The sequence below is a fragment of the Megachile rotundata genome, chromosome 15 (genome assembly GCF_050947335.1).
Source record: "Megachile rotundata isolate GNS110a chromosome 15, iyMegRotu1, whole genome shotgun sequence".
NCBI classification, from domain to species: Eukaryota; Metazoa; Arthropoda; class Insecta; order Hymenoptera; family Megachilidae; genus Megachile; species Megachile rotundata.
The window spans coordinates 7,835,237-7,859,982 of NC_134997.1; the positions used below are offsets into that span (position 1 = coordinate 7,835,237).

Here is a 24,746-nt window from a genome sequence, read left to right on the forward strand (position 1 = left end):
AGGAGAAACGTATGTCCGACCACGCAGTAAAGGGGTCAAATAAAAATTGATTTTCCGGGCTTAATAGGTAAAAAAATGATTAACTTATTGAACAAGCATTGCTTTAAAATGTCTAAAGAAGCATACTACGTCGTGAAAGTTGCGAAATATTGCTGTTTACATTTTTCCTTAACGCGTGTATGAGCATACGTTTTTTTCAATTTAGTTCGCAGTTTCTCCGCCAGATGGCGCCACAAATTTTCTCCATAAAATGACGTTTTTTTTTATTTTTTTTATTAAACCCTTCAGGAAACTTTTATTGCTTTATTTTGCTTCTAATGCGATCACTACTGCTGAATCTTCACCTACATTACGATAGGAATTTTCCCTGCACCCATATTTGCTTTCAAAAGTACATCAACTGATACAAGCTCAATCAATTTCGTTTATTATAGTAGAATATTAAATATTCAACAGCAAGAACCGCGAGAGCTAACAGTATTACAGCTGTAAATGTGCTGATGACAAAATATATATCGTCCTCTTCACTTTCGCTCTCATCAAACTTATTCTCGTCTTCCACATTTTTCGACTCTAACCAGCGATGCTGTAACATTTTCATAATTCCGGTTTCGTGTAGTTTTAATATCCTGCGTGACAGAAATAGAAAATTATATTATGCTAGAACTCATCGAAGCAACGAAGAATATAGTCAAATGTATTTTATTAAGAGTCGAGTCTGACCTAAGGTTAGGAAGAACCTAACCTAACTGAATATTCCGAGTATGGTTTTTGGGATTCAAAGACCTTCACGGTCATTTTTTTTGAGTTACAATGTCTCATTTCGAAATTCTTAAATTAATAAATTACCACAATACCAAATTTCAGAATTTCTAAATTCCTGAATCCCCAAATTTTATTCTAATCAAATTCCCAAATCCACAAATTTCAAAATACTCAAACCCTAAAATACTCCAATTCCCAAAATCATAAATCTTCATATATCAAATTTCCCAAATTCCCAAGTTCCCAAATCCCTAAATCTCCAAATCACCAAATCCCCTAGTCTCAAATTTCTCAAATTCCCAAACCTCCAAGTCGCAATTTTCTCAAATTTCTCAAATTCCCAAATTCCCAAATTCCCAAATTCCCAAATCCCTAAATCTCCAGATCTCCAAATCTCAAATTTCTCAAATCTCCAAATCTACAGATCCCCAAGTTTCAAATTTCTCAAATTCCCAAGTCTCCAATTCTCCATATCTCCAAATCTCAAATTTCTCAAATTCCCAAGTTCCCAAATCCCTAAATCTCCAAATCACCAAATCCCCTAGTCTCAAATTTCTCAAATTCCCAAACCTCCAAGTCGCAATTTTCTCAAATTTCTCAAATTCCCAAATTCCCAAATCCCTAAATCTCCAGATCCCCAAATCTCAAATTTCTCAAATCTCCAAATCTACAGATCCCCAAGTTTCAAATTTCTCAAATTCCCAAGTCTCCAATTCTCCATATCCCCAAATCTCAAATTCCCAAATCCCTAAATCTCCAAATCTCCAAATCCCGAAACCCCCAAATCTCCCAATCTTCAGATCCTCAAATCTCAAATTTCTCAAATTTCCAAATCTCCAAATCTCAAATTTCTCAAACTCCCAAATTCCCAAATTCCTAAATCTTAAAATCTGCAAATCTCAAATTTCTTAAATTCCCAAATTCCCAAATTCCTAAATCTTAAAATCTGCAAATCTCAAATTTCTCAAATTCCCAAATTTCAAATTTCTCAAATTCCCAAATCGCCAAATCTCAAATTTCTTAAATTCCCAAATTCCCAAATTCCCATATTCCCAAATTCCAAAATCTCCAAATTCCCATATTCCCAAATTCCCAAATCCCTAAATCCCCAAACCCCCAAAGCTCCAAATCCGCAAATCCCTAAATCCCTAAATCTCCAAATCCCCAAATCCCCAAATCTCCAAATCCCTTATCTCCTGACCACCATAAGATAAACAACGATCGCCACATATCAATTTTCCATAAGAGGTTCCAAAAATTCCCCAAAAATAATACTCTGAGTATTCGATCAGCAGACTTGACTCTTAACCCCTTCCCGTGCTTTGACGAGTCTCATTCGTGACGCACTTACAGCTCAAACGTGACAAACCGTACTCAAACTTTGAACATTCCCCAACTTGGAAATTATATCCAACTATTAAGTTATACTATTTTACTAAATTTCCCTGAATATAAAATACTCACAACATTTTAATTTTCTTTGTTCGTTTTAATGTTACAGCCCTAAATACTTAGTCTCAAGCATCTGATAAATAAATAAAACGGGAAGGGGTTCATTTTTGGAATACGTTACCCTCTGTCGATCGTTCTCTTGTATTCAAAGTTCCATGATATTCCAGAAACGATATACGAATGGAACAAGGATTTCCCAACTGGATTTAATCGGCAGATCATCAAACCACTTGCTTTCTTCATGTCTGCCGCTAGGTATATAGCCCACCGCTTTTCTCTTGAACAGCCTAGCTTGAATAGATCCTCCATTGTGGCTGCTTCGAAGTGCCGGTTATGTTCTAAGACCTCTACATGATCGGACAGGTTTTCCTAAAAACAGTTGGATGTAGTGGAAAGAAGAAGTGATAGTAAATTAATGAAAAATTAGTCGGATTTAACAATTTGGGAACTTGGGAATTTTTGAAATTGGGAGAATGGGAAGTGGGGAACTTGGGGAGGAATAATTGAAATTTTTTTATTGAAGAACTTGGAAATTTTGCGATTTTGAGATTTGGCATTTGCAATTTTGGAATTTTGGGATTTGGACATTTGGAGATTTGGGGATTTGGAGATATGGAGATTTGAGAATTTGGGAATTTAGGGATTTGGGGATTTGGGGATTTGGGAATTTGAGAATTTGAGAAATTTAAGAAATTTGAGATTCGGGAATCTGGAGATTTGGGAATTTGAGTAATTTGAGATTTGAGGATTTGGGGATTTGGGGATCTGGGAAGTTGAGAGATTTGAGATTTGGAGATTTAGGATTTTGGGATTTTGGGATTTTGGGAATTTGGTAATTTGGGAATTTGAGAAATTTAAGAAATTTGAGGTTTGGGGATCTGGAGATTTGGAAATTTGAGAAACTTAAGAAATTTGAGGTTTGGGAATCTGGAGATTTGGGAATTTGAGTAATTTGAGATTTGAGGATTTGGGGATTTGGGGATCTGGGAATGTGAGAAATTTGACAGTTAGAGATTTAGGATTTTGGGAATTTGGGAATTTAGGAATTTGGGAATTTGGGAATTTGGGAATTTGGGAATTTGGGAATTTGGGAATTTGGGAATTTGGGAATTTGGGAATTTGGGAATTTGGGAATTTGGGAATCTGGAGATTTGGGAATTTGAGAAACTTAAGAAATTTGAGGTTTGGGAATCTGTAGATTTGGGAATTTGAGTAATTTGAGATTTGTGGATTTGGGGATTTGGGGATCTGGGAATGTGAGAGATTTGACAGTTAGAGATTTAGGATTTTGGGAATTTGGGAATTTGGGAATTTGGGAATTTGGGAATTTGGGAATTTAGGAATTTGGGAATTTGGGAATTTGGGAATTTGGGAATTTGGGAATTTGGGAATCTGGAGATTTGGGAATTTGAGAAACTTAAGAAATTTGAGGTTTGGGAATCTGGAGATTTGGGAATTTGAGTAATTTAAGATTTGAGGATTTGGAGATTTGGGGATCTGGGAATTTGAGAGATTTGACATTTGGAAATTTAGGATTTTGGGAATTAGGGAATTTTGTGATCAGAGAATGTTGAGATTTGGGAATTTTGGAATTAGATATATTAAAAATTTGAAGATTTAGGAATTTTGGAATTTGGTATTGTGGAAATTTAAGAATTTCGAAAAGAAACCTTGAAAGTTTTGAAAATCTGTAAATTTGACAATTTCGTAGTTTAGAAATTGGAAAGTTACATAAAAAGAAATTCACAATTTCGTAGTTCAAAAATTGGAAAATTACATTAACAATAATTAAAAAATCTTTAAATTGGAAAATTGAAATCATTAATAATTTTGTTACCTGAAATAGAATATTCGGCAAAGAACCCGATAATGTAAGGACGTTGTACGAAGTATCCTGCACTAAAGAGTGAAGATCATCGAAAGGAATCGTCACTGTAGTAGACCATATGTAATTGAGTATAAGTGCGTTATAAGCTGTTTTGATGAAAAAAGAAAATATAGTCATCCACAAGTTCACGATTCTCGCACTTTTGGAAACACATTCCCACGGATGAACTGCAAATTTAATATTATTTTTTTTTTAAATTATCATCGACTTTCCATCCTACAAATTTAAATACATTTAAATTTTTTTATAACATATTGTCATATTTTTCGTGCACTATTCTAACAAATTTTTGAAATTATAGATAAGAAATTACACTGAATATTTTAAAGTATCTAATTTGTATTAATTTTTACAAAAAGAAAATTTATGAGTTAACAAAAATACAGAATATTTGAAACTTTCTAAATTGTAATTAATTTTTATAAGAAGAAAAAATATAAATAAACAAAAATATGGAATATTTCAAACTACCTAATTTTTATTTAATTTTCACAAAAAGAAGGTTTATAAATTAACAAAAATATTTAATATTTCAAACTACCTAATTTTTAATTAATTTTCACAAAAAGAAGGTTTATAAATTAACAAAAATATTTAATATTTCAAACTACCTAATTTTTAATTAATTTTCACAAAAAGAAGGTTTATAAATGAACAAAAATATATAATATTTCAAAGTACCTAATTTTAAATTAATTTTCACAAAAAGAAGGTTTATAAAATAACAAAAATATATAATAGTTTAAACTGCCTAATTTTTAATTAATTTTCACAAAAAGGTTTATAAATTACCAAAAATATATAATAGTTTAAACTGCCTAATTTTTAATTAATTTTCACAACAAGAAGGTTTATAAATGAACAAAAATATGGAATATTTCAAACTAGCTAATTTTTAATTAATTTGCACAAAAAGAAGGTTTATAAATTAACAAAAATATATAATATTTCAAACTACCTAATTTTTAATTAATTTTCACAAAAAGAAGGTTTATAAATTAACAAAAATATATATTATTTCAAACTACCTAATTTTTATTTAATTTTCACAAAAAAAAGGTTTATAAATTAACAAAAATATATAATATTTCAAACTACCTAATTTTTAATTAATTTTCACAAAAAGAAGGTTTATAAATGAACAAAAATATATAATATTTCAAACTACCTAATTTTTAATTAATTTTTACAAAAAGAAGGTTTATAAATTAACAAAAATGTATAATATTTTAAACCACCTAATTTGTCAATAATTTAAAAAAAAAAAGAAAACTTACAAATTAAGAAAAATGTTGACCTACTAATTCTCCTACAAATATAACATACTTTATTTATACTCGTATTTAAAAAATAATTTGTCTTACAATAATGAATTTTTTCTTACTTTGACCAATAATCGTGCCAAAATTGTAGAAAAGATGGTCTTTCAAGTCTACAATCAAGTCTCGGCGACTAAGAACTATTCCTGCTTTTTGAGAAACATAACTGCACACGGTCAACAGGAGGTACATCCACAGAATCGAGTACCAAACTTTTCGAGAGAATAATTTCAGCATCCAGTCGGATCGAAATTTCAATTGACGTCGAATGTATAATCGGTATCTGCGTATTGATTATGCTTCTTTAGAAATATGATATTTTAATAAGCAAATTCTAGTTAGAGTAAGATTAAAAATATTGAGTTTTGAAAATTTGGGTAGTTGGAGTTTCAAAGTTTGGAAATTTGAGGATTTGAAGATTTGGAGATTTGGAAATTTGAGAATTTAAGAATTTGAGGATTTGAGGATTTGAAAATTTGGCAATTTGGAGATTTGCAAATTTGAGTGAGTGAAAGGTTAAGAATTTGGGGATTTCAGATATTGAAAGGTTAGAAATTTGGAAAGTTGGAGTTTCAAAGTTTGGAGATTTGAGGATTTGGAGATTTGAAAATTTGAAAATTTGAAGATTTGAGAATTTGAGAATTTGAGAATTTGAGAATTTGAGAATTTGAGAATTTGAGAATTTGAGAATTTGAGAATTTGAGAATTTGGAAAGTTTAGAAATTTGGAAATTTGAGTGAGTGAAAGTTTAGAAATTTGGGGATTTGAGAGATTGAAAGGTTAGAAATTTGGAAAGTTGGAGTTTCAAAGTTTGGAGATTTGAGGATTTGAAGATTTGGAGATTTGAAAATTTGAAGATTTGAGAATTTGAGGATTTGAGGATTTGAGAATTTGAAAATTTGGCAATTTGGAGATTTGCAAATTTGAGTGAGTGAAAGGTTAAGAATTTGGGGATTTCAGATATTGAAAGGTTAGAAATTTGGAAAATTGGAGTTTTGGAGAATTGGAGTCCAAATTGAAAATTTGGAGATTTGAAAATTTGAAGATTTGAGAATTTGAGAATTTGAGAATTTGGGAATTTGGAAATTTGAGTGAGTGAAAGTTTAGAAATTTGGGGGTTTGAGAGAATGAAAGATTAAAAATTAGAAAGCTTGGAAATTTGAAAATTTGGAAATTGGTAGATTTGGAAATTTGGAAATTTGAAGGCTTGGAGATTTGAAAATTTGGAAATTGGTAGATTTGGGAATTTGGAAACTTGGAAATTTGGAAATCTGGCAATTTGGAAATTTGGAAATTTAGAAATTTGGAAATTTGTGAATTTGGAAACTTGGAAAGTTGGAAATTTGGAGTTTCAAAGTTTGGAGACTTGAGTATTTGAAGATTCGAAAATTTAGAAATTTGTATATTGAATAATTTGGGAACTTAATAATTCACAAATTTGCTATTTCAGAAGTTAAAAAATTGGAAACTTGAAAACTTAGACGTATGGGAATTTGAGGATTTGAGAATTTCAATCATTTCTATCGAATTATAAAGGAAGAATTTGTTGATTATAAACAATACTAGTTATTTCTACTTTAAAATATTTCAACTAACTGAGTTTTCCATAACGGCAGAGAAAACTGCGTTGCCTTTAGTCGACTGCTATGTCGAGCTTCCACTCTTGCTATCACATCTGTTTTGTTTAATTGAATAGTTTTCAATAAACCATTGTCATAACTTCCATTAGGAAGTGGGGCTCCTAATGTTTGATATTCACTGAGTATTGGTTTCAATCTGAAATAATTAAAACTGTCAATAATTCTTTCATTTCAACTTTAATTTCGTTTTAACTTCCTTGTAGAAAAGTTAGACTTTTTCAATTTTACTAAAAAAATTCATTTTTAAACTCTCAAAAATAATAACAAAATATTTTCTGCATCATAAATTGTTTAACAAAAACGAACAAATTTTATAATATAATAATTTAGATATAAGATTAATATAGAACAAAAAAATTGTAAAGATCAATAACATTAAATGATTTTGTTATTTTTAATATTAGTTAACAGATATGCAGTTTGAATTTAGAACAAGAAAATTGTAAAGAAAAATAACCATGTACGACTTTGTTATTTTTAATATTAATTAACAGATATGCAGTTTGAATTTAGAGCAAAAAAATTGTAAAAAAAAATAACAATAAATGATTTCGTTATTTTTAATATTAGTTAACAGATATGTAGTTTGAATTTAGAACAAAAAGATTGTAAAGAAAAATAACAATAAATGATTTCGTTATTTTTAATATTAATTAACAGATATGCAGCTCATTAAAGTTTAGCAAAATGCAAGAATAGTTTGATGTATTTCAATATTATTTTACTATTGATGATGTTTTATTTTGCAAGGAAGATTTAATATATTCCCACATTTATAAACAATTTTATTTACGTAAAGTTTAAGTAGTCCGATAAAGTATTCCAAACTTCGCCGATCACTCCGGTCACTTTGGTTCCGTTGGCTTCCGATTTGACCATATTGATAATCTGAGAATTATGCAGAAATATTATGAAATTGTGAAATAGATCGAAACAATGTTCAAGTATTTATGATTTTTTTTGAAGTTAAAATAATGAGTGGATTTGTAAAAATTTTTGGTACCTAAGGCAGCACATGCGACTCTTTGGATGTGAAACTACGGCTCTTTAGTTTTATATGCAAATATTATTTATTTTATCAAAAAAAAACATTTAAAAATCGTTCTGAATCGATTAACGAAGATTAGGCACCGATTCTACCGATGTCAGTCCGTCGGAAGCTCTTGAATGACGCCGTCGTCGGATGTTTTTCTTATGAATAAATAGATTAGTTTTTTTTTATCAAAAAACTTTATTTATGCGAGTACTATTTATTGTTGGCAAGAAAAAATTTTGAGGCTCTTTAAAAACTTTGAAATTTTGTAAATTGTAATTTTTTGACTCTTCCGACTCAAAAGGTTGCCGACCCCTGACTGAAATCAACCAAAACGTCCTTTACCTCATAATACGAAAAACGAACAATTTCCCCTTGAAAATTATGTGTCTCCTTTTCCAGACTTTTTTTAAAAATTTCATCCCTCATCGCCGCAAACGATGGAATACTGAAAATCGGCACAAAATTTCCGCTTTGTTTGTTCCATATTACTCCATTCACACATTCAACCGGTTTCAAAACCTCGTAAATTACAAAAACTAACAGTAGCTGTCTCATAAGAGCAAATTTTTGAATTCTTCGTATAAAAACAAAAATACTGTTCGTTCGCGCTGTTTAATCGAAATCAAACTAACCAACGTTTATTATAACGAGACGGAATTTATATGCGAGACATTTTAGCGTGTCATTAATCACGGAAGCATCAGCGTTTATAGTTCTGTCGGTTAACCATTTGATGAACGCGATTATGCTATTGCGGTGAATTTATTGTTGATTAAAATTTAAAATAAGGGAAGTTGTTTTAAAGAATTTTATACTCTTACCTTCAGTTCCTGAAAAATTTGTGGAATCTTAGGGAACACTTATTGTTAGGGATATTTTATTATATAGGGATATTTTAACATTCTAGGGATATTTTAACATCTTAGGGATATTTTAACACATAGGGATATTTTAACATCTTAGGGATATTTTAATGTCTTAGGGATATTTTTACATCTTAGGGATAATTTATCACATAGGGATATTTTAACGTCTTAGGGATATTTTAATGTCTTAGGGATACTTTTACATCTTAGGGATATTTTAACACATAGGGATATTTTAACACCTTAGAGATATGTTAACATTCTAGGGATATTTTAACACAGGGATATTTTAACGTCTTAGGAATATTTTACCACATAGGGATATTTTAACGTCTTAGGGGTATTTTAACATCTTAGGGATATTTTAACATCCTGGGAATATTTTAGAATATAGACAGATAAGGCGAGAGGCAGAACATCTCTATCTGTTTCAAAATTCCAAAATTTTCTATCTACTCTGCTACGAATATTTATTTTTTATATGACACCAAAATTTGTTCATAAGACATACTAAAAAATCTAGTAAATTTTAGTTATTAATTCCACTATTCAAACAATTAAAATTGAACATTATTCCTTGCACAGTATTCTCAAAAATCCATATTGTTACAATCAGAATTTTTACTTGTTCAGACAAGTAAACAAAATTTCCATTTTTTATTTGTCTATTGTTGAAAAACAAGAGGTTATGTTCTCCATTTCTCTTTCCGTTTAAACATCAGAATTGCGTGTTGCATTACAGTTATCGAATTATCAGATTATCTCGTAAATCATCACAGGATATGAATTATATTCCCACTATTAAATACATTCCACAAATGCAGATTGTCATCGACGTTAAAATAGGATGAAACATTTTCGCACGAACGAGGAGGAAGAAATTCGATAAATTCAAGGTGTACTTTTTCAACATTTATTCCTGGAACCGGTCAGGATCGATGACGGGGAAGAAATGAATTGATCAGTTTCATACAAAAAACATGGATCGTATATATCATGATCGTGTATATATATGTATAAAGATCTTAAACTTATGATCCTTCGTCGAAGTTCACATAAATTAATTGAACGTCTAATCGACGACGAGCCTTCGACGCGGCCAGCAATGTATTTAATTAGTATTAATCATACACCGATTCGGAGGTTCGTCATTTCCAAGAAAATCTCGCTCTTTCATCAACTTAATCTTTAAGTAATACTCTAATCTCCTCGTTTACAATCACCGCTCGGATGAAACGTCTGAATAGAAAATTATCAAAAGTATAATACAAATTCGAGCACGCATCATTCATACTCTAGGCTCTCTTCCTAATTCAACTTAATTACTATATTCACTCTAGCGCTCGAGACGGGCGTCGTTGCTCTTCGAATGTTGAGACTAGTTTTGAACCATTCGATACGCCCGTCTCACAATCGTACTTCTACGCTCTATACACGAATGATAATTATGATCCTGTATAATTTACACAATTATAGCATTGACAATTCTGGTGAAGGTTGAATCGTCTTTACTACTAGCAGTCGTGTGGAATGCACAGTCGGTGGACAAAGTGATGAAAACATTTAGCAACCCCTCAATTTAAATTCAATCAAAGAAACCATCTTAAAGCTACTCGCAATTTGCTCTTCGACCCTAATCCCAAAAAAGGTACAAAAATATCTATAACGCTTTAAACTTCCTTCTCACAAAATAACCTGTGTCCAAAGGAATAAAAATATCCACCATTTTGTCCAACTTCCGTAGATTCTCGAACTCCTCAATCCTTAACTTAATCTAAGAGATTCGTTAGAAAAGTTACCGTATAAATTCTGACAGTTTAAGAACAAGTGACCTCAGTTTCTTACATAAAATACAGTACGAAACAGAGAGACAAACGATTCGATAGAAAAAAGGTGCACCTTTGATTTGAGCAGAATAATTGCTATTATTTCGACACACGATATGATTCAAATTGCTTTTTCATTTCGAGAATTAAATACAAGTCCTTAGTTTTTCTTTAAATGCACAATGAAATCGCGTATTGACTTACTTCTACAACCGATAGTTTATTATTGTGCCGTTTCTGGATATCGGTTTGATACATCGTTCGCAAGTGAATCTAAAGCAATGATGGGCAGATCAAGATTTCGAAGGGACATCTGGCACGGTACGAGGTTATGAAATCTAGTATTTAAGTTGTTTAAAAATTTGGTCATTTGGAAACTTCAAATGTTTCCAAACTGAATAACTATTAGTGCCCGCATGTGCAGCTAACCTGTACGCGTCCTCGTGAACGGAGTTGCCCATCACTGATCTAAAGTACATCGTTACCAGTTCGTTAGACATTACAAACACAACTAACGTTACATATTTATATTACACCCTAGTAACAATATATCAGTCGAAATTTCACGGTTTCGCATATGCAAAAATATAACTAAAAACCATATAAAAAGTTCCATAAAAGTTACTCGATTTACAAATGTCCTCACGTCGACCTAACATTAGCACAGAGAGAACGTTAATTTTCATATACATAAATTCAACGTATAAACTGCTTTCAAATACTTTTATCAGAATAATATCGAATACTTTCAAAATACAATTCGAAATAATGCAAGGTGAAAATGTACGCGACAACATTAACGGTACAGTCTACTGGTCTATACTGTATACATATTCATATATTTATACGTATGTATATCCTGTATTACCTGTATAAAAATTGTCAAGATTGTACCACCGGTCCGACTCGTTATCGGCAGTATAAAATATGTAAATCTCAAATACGAAATAAATAAATACGGGAAGGTGGCAGTGATTAGGTATCAAGGACCCGGTACCTATGTCCTGTTCAACGAACATGATCTGAAGCTTTAAAGATTCAAGTCGTACCTACAAAACGAATCGTATATATCTTGTACAGCGATTATTGTAAATATGTAGAAACAATAGAAATTCGTCCATGAACGGATCGCGTTCACTTCGATACCCTGGTCTCGGTAGTGACCTTACTGGGGTCTGGTAACCTGACAACTAATTGTGCTCCATTTTGCATTGGTCTGGTACCGTTAGGCGTGTTCATCTTGCCCGGTGCTTGCGGCGCCGAGGGCAGGACCTTCTTCGCTCCGCTCAGCTTCGGCGAACAGCACTGTTTGTCGTCGTAGTCGTTCAAATTAACGTTCGTCGTCTGGTTGGGATAACTAGGTACCTTCATCGGCGTACCGTGTTCACTGAAACCACAATTCAGCCTTTGTTCCACGGGATTTGTGTTCTGAAAGTTCGGAGGCAACATCTTGATCCCGTTGCTGTGGTCGCTCAAGTTGCAAAACGTCGGTTCCGTAGCCCCCTTGAAGTTCATTTCCTTCGGATCGCATTTGTAGATTGGCGCTGACAACTGTGTGGAATTGGTTTTATTTGTGCTTTTGTGACTGCTTCCGGAATAACTGGTGATAGACTCGTTACAAAAGTCGCTCAGGTATGTTTGGTTTATGTACCAGTTGTGCAGACGGTGATGGATCTCTGGAAATTGCGGTCTTCGGTTCGCCACCTCGTGCCAGCACTCTATCATCAGGCTGTAGATCATTGTTGGACAGTCCTCGGGGCAAGGTAGTAACTGACGTGATCGTATCATGTCGATTACTTCTTGGTTATTGTATCCATAATACGGCTGAAACAAAAATAATATTTAAATACTGATTGAAGTTTAACTATTTAATACAGAGCTTCTCAAAATGTGATGAGCCCACTCATATTTTAATATTTAACGTATATCCAAAATCAGCTTGTAAACCCACCACTGGCTTAGGGCCTACATTTTAGGAATCTCTGATTTAATATTATGAATTAAGTCATTACTTGTAAACCGTAACTGTAGATTTCCCATAGTACGACACCGAAGCTCCATACATCTGATTCTGTCGTAAATTTGCCGTAAAGGATCGATTCTGGAGGCATCCACCGAACGGGTAGTAGACTTTTAGACTGAACTCTATAGTAATCGCTACTATATATATCCCGTGACAACCCGAAGTCTGAGATCTTCACAGTCAGATTATCTCCAACCAAGCAATTTCTTGCAGCTAAGTCTCGGTGAACGTAGTGATGACTAGCTAAGTATTCCATACCTTGAAAACGATATTAACATTCAGTAAAATTACACAGTAACTTACAAAACAGCAATAATAAGTCTGAACTAACCGGACGCAATTTGTAGAGCAATATGTAAGAATTCTGGCTGTTCCAAAATTTTTCCAGTTCCGTTGTTTAAAGGAACGTCCGATCTCGGCGAATGGCAAATAAGAAACTCGTGCAGATCTCCTTGAGTCATGTACTCGAACAACATACACATTGGTTCGCCTTTCAATATCACACCAAGCAAGCAAATGATGTTTGGATGTCTAAGATCTGTCATCAGATCAACTTCCCGTTTGAAGTCACTTTGTGTTTTTGGACTTGCGTTTTCTTTCAATGTTTTCACAGCTACGTAAATCGGCGGTTCACATTTATTGCCCGTCTGTAGTTCTCCTTTGTACACTTTTCCTGAGGGAAGCGTAAACAGATGTTATTCAATTTATTACGTAATGCACTGTATAAGCTCATCATTTATTTTATGTTTACCGAAAGCTCCTTCTCCCAGTTCTTGTAACAGCATTACGTTGTTGGTGGTAAACTGCGGTACTCTATTATTAGATGTTCTACTACTGCCGCTACTTAATGTTCCAGTTCCAGGAGTTGTATTACCAGGACCGGCTAAAAGAGAACTCATCTCCATAGGCTGCGTAGTACTTCTTCGTCCATCGTATATATTCTTGTCACATTGTATACCCGTTAACATCTGTTAAATAAAATGTTATCGATTTAGCAGAATTCTAAGAGTCGACATTTTATTTAGATATGAAGAAGAATCTCACTTTATTCGCTGGCAAATGGTTCATCTGCCTCCTAGATTTTCTGCTTCTGTAGCAGCAGCAATAACAGACCAATATGACAACAAATCCTCCTGTCAGCACAAAACCAACAACTGCGTAGATCCATAAGTTTCCAACTGCAAACGAAAAAGAACTCGATATTACCTTATTTTATTTCAAGTTATGATTTTAGCGTTTAGCGAAACTCACCACATTTAGGTATGTTACAAAATTCCTTTTGTGGTTTACTATCGACGTAAACGTAACACCATGGTTGTGACTCTTTGTCACCCGGATTGCGACAATATGAATGCTTTCCAGCTAATTCGGGATACGCGGAAACCTGGAGGTTGAACTCCCCATGTGACCACTGCATGCACGGTCTTCCGCTAATACTTGTTTTCACGGTACCTCGATAAGACTTTCCATTTCCCCAGTAACAATCGTCTATAAAAAGCGACTTGCTCAAATTATACATAACCAACCTTTGGAGCTAAACCTCTAAATGTTTATAAAAATAAACTTACCATCCCGCACATTGATTCGCGAGGAAATTCCAAGGCTCAAACAATCGTGAGCTTCAGGGGTATTCTCCATTGGCAAATCAGAACAGTCAATTAAAGGCACTTGATGTCCAATTAATGGGTGTCTCTTTGCAATCGCATACTCTTGTTTACACAAGTCATTCTCTAACATTTCACATTCATGTCGACAAATTCTTCGTAGCTTACGATTGATCTCGTTCCTGCCGGAGGACTGTGCATCACCATAGCTTTGATTAATTATTTTCTTATTGGAAGGCTTTCCATCTTTGTATGGATTAAATTCGGAACCAGGACCTAACGTAGGGCTACGTTTTCTGGGAATACCGTGTGACCTTGAGATATCGTCCGCATCATCTCCATCACCCATATCCCTTGATGAATCTCCTTGGTTCGAATTTAAAAGATGAAACAAACTCGTGCTAACTTCAGAGTTCTTAAGCTTGATAATACTGGCCGGATCACGACATACTGGAAACGCGGAGTAACATAGCGATGGTTTTGCATATCCTATACAACTTAACGAAATCTCACTGAAATATGAAAGATAAAGTTTGTGTTAGTTTCATGTTGCGATCACTTATATGCTGATTAAATGATGTATACTTACTTTGAATATTTAATAACGCCAAAAGCTTTCATCAACTTGTCATCAAGTAATTCCTGTGTCATTGGATACGGAATATAAACGGACTGATTTCCTAAAAACTGTGCACACGTTTTTCCTACGTATACCTAAAAATATATTACACAAAGTTTTAGTGAATCATTTTCCATTTTGTTTAAATTAAAGTGGTAAGTACATACCTCACATTTCCCTTCATGATTGTCTTTTCTCCCAGGAGATAATTGCATATTGACGTTTCTAAGGCCGCCGATTGAATGAACGTCGATATTGCTAGACTGAGAACTAGTCGGTTGTGGACTTGGCGATAATATACTGAATGGATTCGTTGAAGCCAGGTGAGAGATGTGTGGCGTTGACATTCCAGTCCCTGAGAGGTCTAATCCATCTCCAGGTCCAATGCTATGAATAATTTTAAAGAAATTTGATTAAATTGTACACCATAAAAAGATATATTTGATATTATACAAATTCTTGTAACAAGATTAGCAGGTTAGGAGTACACTGATTATTTTGTTTCATTGTACTAAAATGTAATACATTTTGAACATAATATAAAGAGGTATGGATTCATTTTTTAATCAGAATGAAAACACCAGCTTGTTGTTTTCTTAGGTGAATATTTTATGTCATGATTTCCACAAAAATAAACGATTGTTTTTCACAACATAACCTATCTTAAACACAATCACAGGCAGACAGAACATTGTGATAACAGAATGAAATATCTTAAAATGAAAATAAAAACAGGTATCTATAGTTATTGTGTATTTATTTGATTCATGCCAGTTACATTGTTCTGAACATAACAAAAGAACGAATTCGCGGTAGTTTTCTATAACCTCACTATAAGACAACAAACAATCACCTCGTTTCTGTAATATTAGTAACATTTTTGACACTATTTATGGCACGTACAAAAATACACGTATTTAGCAACAATACTAGGTACAAGAGTAGCTTCATAATTATAAATTATCTATCAAAAATTTTAACAGAAAGCTTATGTCATTTGACACCACACCCGGCGTCCATTTGTAAACTGACGCTGATCATAACTTTCGGCGGTGAAATAGTGAAGCGTTATTATTTTGTATAAAACAAGATTTTTGAATGAAACACTATCAAAAATTTATATTAGTGAAAGCTTGGTGCACTAATAAACTTTTTTATATGATATTTTGCAAAAGTTATGGTTGTTTAGGTGTTTTATTTTATCTTGGAAGTGTAAGTATTCTTGGAATAACAGAAACTATACTTTTTTAATATTTGAAGTGGAGCACAAAGTTTTGTTATTGTGATAGCAAGTTTTTAGACTTGTTAATTATTTACAAATTGTTGTAAATGGACAAGAATTAAAAAAGCGCTGAATTTTTTGAGTTTACTGTCACAAATATAATATTGTCAAATTGTCAAAAATATATTTACCTATCCAGGAAGTCACTATCGCCAATCATATCCGGCGAAAATCTATCGTCTGTCTGACCGATGGCGTGATCAGGATGGACAGGAACTGTAAAACAATATTAAAAAATTACAAAATTGTAAACTACAAGTCCTAGCAAGTAAGACTTTCAAATTTTATTTCAAGAAATATTAATTTTTTTAAATCCTGTATTTTATGAAATATTGTGTAATGAAAAAGTGGGTCATAAAGAGATAACTTTAAAAACTGGGTAAGCATAAATATTTAAACAGTGCCGCTGCAGAGCTCTTTCGCAAAGTGCCTATAGCGATTGTTACAAAATAAAGTTGCGGAGTTAATTCGTGTAGCAACAGTTTAGTTATAATTGCACGAGTATAAAAAACCAGTTAACAAAGTTTGAAAGAGATGCGTTACAAAATCGCCTAAAATCTCTCTGGTCCAGTCGGTTGAGGGTGTTTCTCTTTGTCGGGGGAGCGCTTTTTGTACGCCTAGCACGTCGCGTGGTCCTTTTGAAAATCTCCGGATTCGCACGAGCCTGCATTTGCAGTTACGGTTTATTCTCTACGCTCTTGCTCGGCCTGTGCTCGCCTTTGTGCCGTTATAATTCTAAAAAGAGTTGGGACACGATGAAAGGGGCGTGCTGTGCTCGCTAAAAATCTCCGACCGTCGAATTTTCCGATCTTTCCTTCACGCTTTTCTATTCTCCCATTTTCTCCTTCTTTGTACACGAATTCTATTTTCACCATTCGCCTCTGTGCCCGGAAAATTACAACGGTTCCTTTCTTTTCTCAAAGAGAATTTCGAATCAATTATCGCTTGGTAAAAATATTTAACAACACTTAATTTTAAATTAAAATTAAAATCAAATAAATGTACAATTATTTAACTCGATAAAAATTAATAGAGACTTCAAGAAAAGCCTTGAAGAATTTTTTTAAATAAAATAAAATTCTGCACTGGTCAAATAGTAGTTTTAATTAAGAGTACAAACGTTTGGCGCCAAATTTAAAATGATATTGATGCAAACATCAGTTCTTAACAATTTTAATTTCATTTTATTATTATTAATTTGATTGTTCATTTTTAAATTGTTATATAGACTCCCTTCTTATTTTAACCAGCATTTTTAATTCAATTTTTGCAAAATTAAAAAATTAAATGAATGCACTGTATGAATTATTTAAAAATGACGAATATAAGTTTTATTTAAAAAATTATGAATGCGAAATTTTTTCAGCAATTTCGCTGTATTTTTTTTAATCTTCTGAGCCACCAGTTTTCACGAGTGTAATTAACACTTTGATCGTCAGAATATTTTCATCAAAATGCGAATTCCCGAGTTTCGCAGTGGCCGAAGAATTTCGACGATTCTCATCAGGGAAATCTCGCGAAACATCAAACGACAGGCAAAGAGATCCTTTTGAGGAAAAGTAATTTCGTCTTGTAATCGAGCGGGTTTATTATAGGTGAATTGGTCTTTAGGGAGACACCCTCTGTGTTTGTCCCGTTCGCAAGATGTGTCCGAAGTCCAGGGGCTGGTACAAAGTAAATAATATCGGAAATCTGAATCTACCCTCAGTCTCCAAGGAGACTGTTCGCCAACTTTTCCGTTGCGACGTTGTTTGAACGCCACTCGTTAAGGAAAATAATCGATTTCACGATAAACACACCATACAGTCTTCTGATTTGATCTTCGGTAGCAACTGTCTAAACTTAGAGGGAGTGTTTGCTGAGGGACTACGTGGACGTGGTTCATCGTACTGCTTCTATTTTATCTTATGTAGTATATGTTATTTATACAAATATTGAAAATTGTCTGATTTTTATATTTTTAGGTTCTGGAATTTTTTAATCCTTATTTTTTTTTGTATTTTATTCTAACTTAAATTTATTAAATTTCTCAATTTTCTGAATTTTTTGAAATTTCCGAAATTTCTGAAATTCTTTGAATTTCTCAAAATTCTTAAAATTCTAAAAATTCTGAAACTTCTAAATTTTCTCAAAATTCTCAATTTTTTGAAATTTCTGAAATTCTTTGAATTTCTCAAAATTCTTAAAATTCTCAAAATTCTGAAACTTCTCAATTTTTTGACATTTCTGAAATTCTTTGAATTTCTCAAAATTCTTAAATTTTCTCAATTTTCTTAATTTTCTCAAATTTCTGAAATTTCTGAAATTCCTTGAATTTCTTAAATTTCATAATTCCTAAACGCACAAATCCCAAAATCCCCAAATATCCCTAAAAGATCCTAAAATCCCTAAGCGACATGAAAACATCCGCAACCTCGATTCCGTTTATCAGAGTCCTTCCAACCTCCATTTTCATTTATCACGAATTCCGCTCACGTTTAAAACAGAAATCCCGGTATAATTACAGCCATCTTTTCATCGAACGGAAATATTTGCCGTTCGTGCGCCAACGGAACGTTAATAAAGCTGAACTGATGAACGAGATGTGCATAAAAAAAAAAGAAGAAAGGAAAAAATGAAAAATGGAATCGTTCGAAAGCTCGTCCGATGCTTTATGGACTCCGGAGAGGATTTTTACGCTGCTACGTCGACAACCAGTATATAACTCTCTCGCATCGATTCTGTTTTGATTTCAATTATCTTTCATTACGCGAACCACATTGTATGATTTCCGGCCGCGAATTCGATACACGATATTCGGCTTCCGTTCGATTTATCGCGACGTTGATAACAGATGGCTATCTAGATGACCATTGTTTTTCTTTCTTTCTCTCTCTCTCTTTTTTCATTGAAATCGAAAAGGTTCTCGCGTGGAACGAAAGGAAATAAACGGAGTACCGTAAACTCAAATCGAGCGTGACTCGATCGAAATTGTTTTTCGAACGATTATTTTCATTGGTGAAATGGATTTTTCGTTCTGTTCATTGATATTCGCTGTTAATCAATATTTCCGGCCATATAGCGAGAGGTATGAGAGGTACAAAATTATTTCATTTGTTTTTAATTAATTTTACTCCTTGTAGAGTTACAATATTAAAACGTTAAGTTAATAGATATTAAGGTTAAACTTTAACCTTAAGACATACATGTACATCAAAATAAAAGAACTTATAATTTGAAACTTCCCGCCAAATTTCATTACAAAATTATTTCATTTGTTTTTAATTAATTTTACTCCTTGTAGAGTTACAATATTAAAAGGTTAAGTTAATAGATATTAAGGTTAAACTTTAACCTTAAGACATACATGTACATCAAAATAAAAGAATTATAATTTGAAACTTCCCGCCAAATTTCATTACAAAATTATTTCATTTGTTTTTAATTAATTTTACTCCTTGTAGAGTTACAATATTAAAACGTTAAGCTAATAGATATGAAGGTTAAACTTTAACCTTAAGACATACATGTACATCAAAATAAAAGAACTTACAATTTGAAATTTCGCGCCAAATTTCATTTCCCGCCAAATTTATTAGGTTACGAAAAGTGCACTTCACTCCTAATTTATCCGTTTCAACATTTAAACGACTGTTTTTACAAAAAAGAGAGATATGTTCTCTCTTGTATAATCATCTAATGCATTAGCACATTTGCGAGGGAATTTTATCGGTGAAAACGAGTGGTCGCGCAAGAACCAAAGTCGAACGTGCTATGATACAGAGATGCAGCAGCGGTTACGTGTCCAACCCACGTATTATGTATCTTGAACAGGAAGTGAAAAAGATAAGACAACTCCGGGGTCATTAATAACCCCTCCTCCGCAATGGGCTCGCGTCTGGAGCCTGTTCTTTCTTACAACTTCGTACAACTTCCATTCACCTGGTTTTATTCGCAAATAATATCGCGTCTCGTGAATGGCCATTCAAAAAGAGTAATGGCGGAAAAATAAGGGTCACTTGAACATTTGAAATGAAGTTAAAATTTGAACTTTAATATTAAATCGAAATTCAAAATTAAAATTAAGAGTTGTCATTTACAAATTTGACTGTACTTCTGACTAACGAGACATTCTAATACTCATTTTTTGCTTTTGAGGTTATGTTTAGAACAACGTGGATGACGTTTAAAACCTTGAATTTTACATATAAAATTATCCATTGAATTTCCAGTACATTTCATTCGAGTCACATTAAGAAAAGCGTTTTAGATACTCCAACGTATATTTCTGGTGCAAAAGGGTTAATATTGTAGAGATCCAATATCCACTCGCCGCCATCTTGGTGACTAAGCCCGCTAAAAGAACGAAAACGAAATAAGCTAGACAGTGAAAAGAACAGACCTAAAAGAGTCAGAACAACTTAATTTCGTCTGCGGTATATTCGATAACAATTTCATCCTCGATATCGCGGCTCGATTAGTCGAGTAACACCGAAGAAGAAGAGGAAGAAGCGGAATAAGGAAGAACGTGAAAAAGGGAAGAAAGCGAGATCCAGAGGCCGGCAGAAGGCAAATCACGTACACCGCCGCCTTCGCCGGCTACTGAATTGAATTTCGGACAACACTTACCACGCCAGGCTCATGAATAATGCATTTGCCGGAGTGGTTGGTCGCGGGTGTCGCGCACGGAAAAGTGTTGACCCCTTTGACCAAGATGGATGAGCCAGCCGTTGATTATCAAAGACAAACGTGGCCTCCAACCGCGTTTCTTGCGGCGGACTGTGTGTGCACACCGTGTACCAAGTCTACAAAAGGGAGCAAACGTGGACGAGGGTCTTCTGCTGAAATTTACTTCGAAACAGGAATAAACAACTCGCCTGATGAATTATTGAGGAATAACGAAAGGGTGTTTATTGATAAGAGGTGCGATATTAAATTGATATACACTGTTTGCTCCTCCTGTTTCACAACGTTTATTCCTACGAAATACTGGCGGTGATACTTGCGATAATATGCTTGATAGTACGTTTGATAGTATGTAATATACGTGGAACTGTTCGTGATGATACAACAGGTGGTGATGAATGGTTATACAACGCTTGGTACTATGATGGGTGGATATAACACGTAATACTACACGTAGTACTACGTTTTTCGAGCTATTTGTAAAGATAGTACAATTTATGATATACATATATGATACGTGGTAATATTATGTTCACTAATATTACACAAAGTAATTTGATGAGTATTAATGTTTCAAGTGAATGATAGTAATTTCAAGTAAATGTACGCGAGGTTATACTACAAGTGCGTATTACTACGCGTAGTAGTGCTAGAAGTGGGTACAACTACGCGTGCTAGTGTCACGAATTAGTATTACTACGCGTGGTAGTGCTACGAATGAGAACTACTACGCGTGGTAGTGCTACGAGTGGGTACTACCACGCGTGGTAGTGCTGCGCGTGGATACTACTACGCGTGGTAGTGCTGCGCGTGGGTACTACTGCGCATCGTAGTGCTGCGCGTGGGTACTACTGCGCATCGTAGTGCTGCGCGTGGGTACTACTGCGCATCGTAGTGCTGCGCGTGGGTACTACTACGCGTGGTAGCGCTGCGCGTGGATATTACTACGCGTGGTAGCGCTGCGCGCGGATACTACTACGCGTGGTAGTGCTGCGCGTGGGTACTACTACGCGTGGTAGTGCTACGCGTGGGTACTACTACGCGTGGTATTACTACGCGTGGGTACTACTACGCGTGGTAGTGCTACGCGTGGGTACTACTACGCGTGGTATTACTACGCGTGGGAGTGCTGCGCGTGGGTACTACTACATATCGTAGTGCTGCGCGTGGGTACTACTATGCGTGGTAGTGCTGTGCGTGGATATTACTACGCGTGGTAGCGCTGCGCGTGGGTACTACTGCGCATCGTAGTGCTGCGCGTGGGTACTACTGCGCATCGTAGTGCTGCGCGTGGGTACTACTGTGCATCGTAGTGCTGCGCGTGGGTACTACTACGCGTGGTAGCGCTGCGCGTGGATATTACTACGCGTGGTAGCGCTGCGCGCGGATACTACTACGCGTGGTAGTGCTGCGCGTGGGTACTACTGCGCATCGTAGGGCTGCGCGTGAATACTACTACGCCTGGTAGTGCTACGCGTGGGTACTACTACGCTTGGTAGTGCTACGCGTGGTATTACTACGCGTGGTAGCGCTGCGCGTGAGTACTACTACGCGTGGTAGTGCTGCGTGTGTATACTACTACGCGTGGTGATGCTACAAATGAGTATTATTACGCGTGTTAATGCTACGAATGGGTACTACTACGCGTGGTAGTAATATCAGTGTATCATGACTTCTTACAATTTTTTAACAAACAATAATCAACTAAATACTTTTGAAGATCACTTCATTATCGTCCTTAAAATCCTCCAACCTACAACAATTAATTTCACTTAAAATTAAGCTTGAAATACAAGTTTCGCCAATGCACAAGCACTACCACCCCAACCAAATTTTTTCAAGATTCCATTAGATGCACCATCGAACTAATGAAAAAATGTGAACTCTTCCTGAAACCTCCACGTATTTTCCTCAGTACTTAACAAAACTATGTGCTCTGTATGTCATACTTCTACCAAATCTCCTCCATCATCGTAGACACATTCCTCATAAATATAGCACCGATCCCCCCGATTTCCACGCCACTGTATTAACTCCGATTTGTATACGCTCTGGATACTTTCGCATAAACACAGCGGCCAAATAGGGGTTGAAGGGGGGCGGCTTAACGATGAAACCGGCGGTAGCAAGCTTTATTATAATTTCATGTAATTTCGCTAATGGGGATTAGCCGTTGGGCGAACATAGAATACTATTAAGGTGAAACTTTCTCGTGCGGGTTTAAGCCGTAATCTACCTTAATACTGCCAATGGTAGGGGGATTATTTTTTGGGGGTACCCAGTCTTGTCGGATGGCGTAGTTTAAGGGGCGGCGTGGAAAGATGCATATATTTCCCTACTAATATCCTCTAGCTTTTTTATCTCATCATTTGGTCCATCATCTTGGCTCATTACGCTTCTTGCGTTAGCTCCCACAAATTTGATAACTATCGTTGAAAAAGCAAGCAAAATATTTATTCTATGATACGTTTGACACTAATTAATATCGCTGTCGGATAAAGGACACGCATCCAAAACGTCTCCGATCAGTAACGCCACGAGCATTAATATTAATGGAATACCGATAGGACACGATAAAAGCGATTTAATAGTGTGGTTAATGGCATTATATCATGGCTACTACGGGAGCCCATTAGCGAAATTACGGGGAAATTAGATGCGCCGCTGGCTCGTTGCACCGATCCTCCTTTCTCGGATACATTTTTCAACTGCACACGAGGTACAGTCCACCAGCTGCGTCCAACTTTCCTCCAATTTCGATGATCCGTAACCGAACGTTCCTCGCATTGCGAATGCTAATTAATTGCATCGTTAATGCGCCCGTTTTTCGATCGGCCGCTGATTATTGTGGCAAATGCTCGTTTCGCGAAAACCGCTTCTGGTTTACTCGAACATTACGGCCAATATTGCAAGTGATTTTTATTACTCGGAGAGATTTTCCAGTATAAAGTTCATGAAGCGACTATTTTGAGGACTAAAATTCCTGAAGGGATGCTTGGAAGTTTTAAGTATCTCCAATTGGGGAGCTTAGCTTCGAAAACTTCGGAATACTTCCAAAATATCGAATTAATTAGGCTCTTCTCGATGAAGTCAGGAAAACTGGTTGAAAAATCCCTGATGCTCTTAAGGTCTTCTTGAAGTTAAACCGATTATCGAAAGAGACCTGTTTATAATAATTTATGATATATTCGGAGTAAAAATTTTCAATTGACCTTGAAGTTCGTGTTTCATCAATAAAAATGTCGTCGTTTTCGCCATTTGCTGGAAAAGGTTAAACGAACCGTTTCCCCGATAAAAATAATAAGTTACAGTACTCGATAGAATCTGGGTCTCCCGCAATTCTCACCGACCCGTTTACGAGGGTACAAATTACACGGCGCGTTAAAGATACCGCGGATCCTCGGAAAAAGGTTCGCGGAAGAAAAAAGAAATATATTCTAGCGGCACGATGATGAAATAAGCCATTAAGTCACCGTCCCCCCGTGTAATATCAAGGGATGCAACCGTAATCTCGTCTAATGTCAGGCAATGAAACGTAATAGCATAATGTATCAACGCGTATCGTCGTCCTCCATCGTCCTAGAAAATTATTATACGCGAACTTTCTACCGTTCTGTTGGTACGTGTATTATTACCACGCGTTGTATCGCCACGCGTAGTAATTACGTCGTATTATTATGCGTAGTAATTACGTTGAATAGTATTGCCATACATAATAATCACGAGGTGTATTACTGTGCGAAGTATTATTTACTACAGGG

The 24,746-nt window shown here is 34.8% G+C and overlaps 2 protein-coding genes across 5 annotated transcripts in view; both read right to left on the reverse strand.

Annotated features, from left to right (window-relative positions):
• Nucleotides 1–406: 406 nt before the first annotated feature.
• Nucleotides 407–9,742, reverse strand: LOC105663067 (uncharacterized). The gene is made up of 7 exons (XM_012290001.2): nucleotides 8,443–9,742; nucleotides 7,858–7,952; nucleotides 7,021–7,200; nucleotides 5,490–5,707; nucleotides 4,055–4,272; nucleotides 2,339–2,586; nucleotides 407–629 (listed from the first exon to the last, which is right to left on the reverse strand). The coding sequence occupies exons 1-7, from the start codon at nucleotides 8,653–8,655 to the stop codon at nucleotides 416–418; spliced, it is 1,386 nt and encodes a 461-aa protein (XP_012145391.1). The 5' UTR covers nucleotides 8,656–9,742; the 3' UTR covers nucleotides 407–415.
• A 123-nt stretch (nucleotides 9,743–9,865) lies between these two features.
• Nucleotides 9,866–24,746, reverse strand: part of Ror (tyrosine-protein kinase transmembrane receptor Ror) — a 344,042-nt gene continuing 329,161 nt past the window's right edge. The window contains exons 1-11 of one of the 4 annotated variants that reach the window (XM_076540639.1): nucleotides 16,864–17,005; nucleotides 16,452–16,536; nucleotides 15,206–15,425; nucleotides 15,009–15,133; nucleotides 14,384–14,931; nucleotides 14,067–14,303; nucleotides 13,860–13,993; nucleotides 13,567–13,783; nucleotides 13,147–13,488; nucleotides 12,805–13,073; nucleotides 9,866–12,616 (exon numbers count right to left, since the gene is read on the reverse strand). In XM_076540639.1, the coding sequence (XP_076396754.1) occupies nucleotides 11,927–12,616; nucleotides 12,805–13,073; nucleotides 13,147–13,488; nucleotides 13,567–13,783; nucleotides 13,860–13,993; nucleotides 14,067–14,303; nucleotides 14,384–14,931; nucleotides 15,009–15,133; nucleotides 15,206–15,425; nucleotides 16,452–16,536; nucleotides 16,864–16,990 (2,994 nt within the window). In that variant the 5' untranslated portion in view covers nucleotides 16,991–17,005 and the 3' untranslated portion in view covers nucleotides 9,866–11,926. Of the gene's footprint in view, nucleotides 12,617–12,804; nucleotides 13,074–13,146; nucleotides 13,489–13,566; nucleotides 13,784–13,859; nucleotides 13,994–14,066; nucleotides 14,304–14,383; nucleotides 14,932–15,008; nucleotides 15,134–15,205; nucleotides 15,426–15,891; nucleotides 16,104–16,451; nucleotides 16,537–16,863; nucleotides 17,006–24,746 lie in introns of those variants that run through there. The other 3 variants (XM_012289988.2, XM_012289987.2, XM_012289989.2) reach the window with 3 other exon arrangements.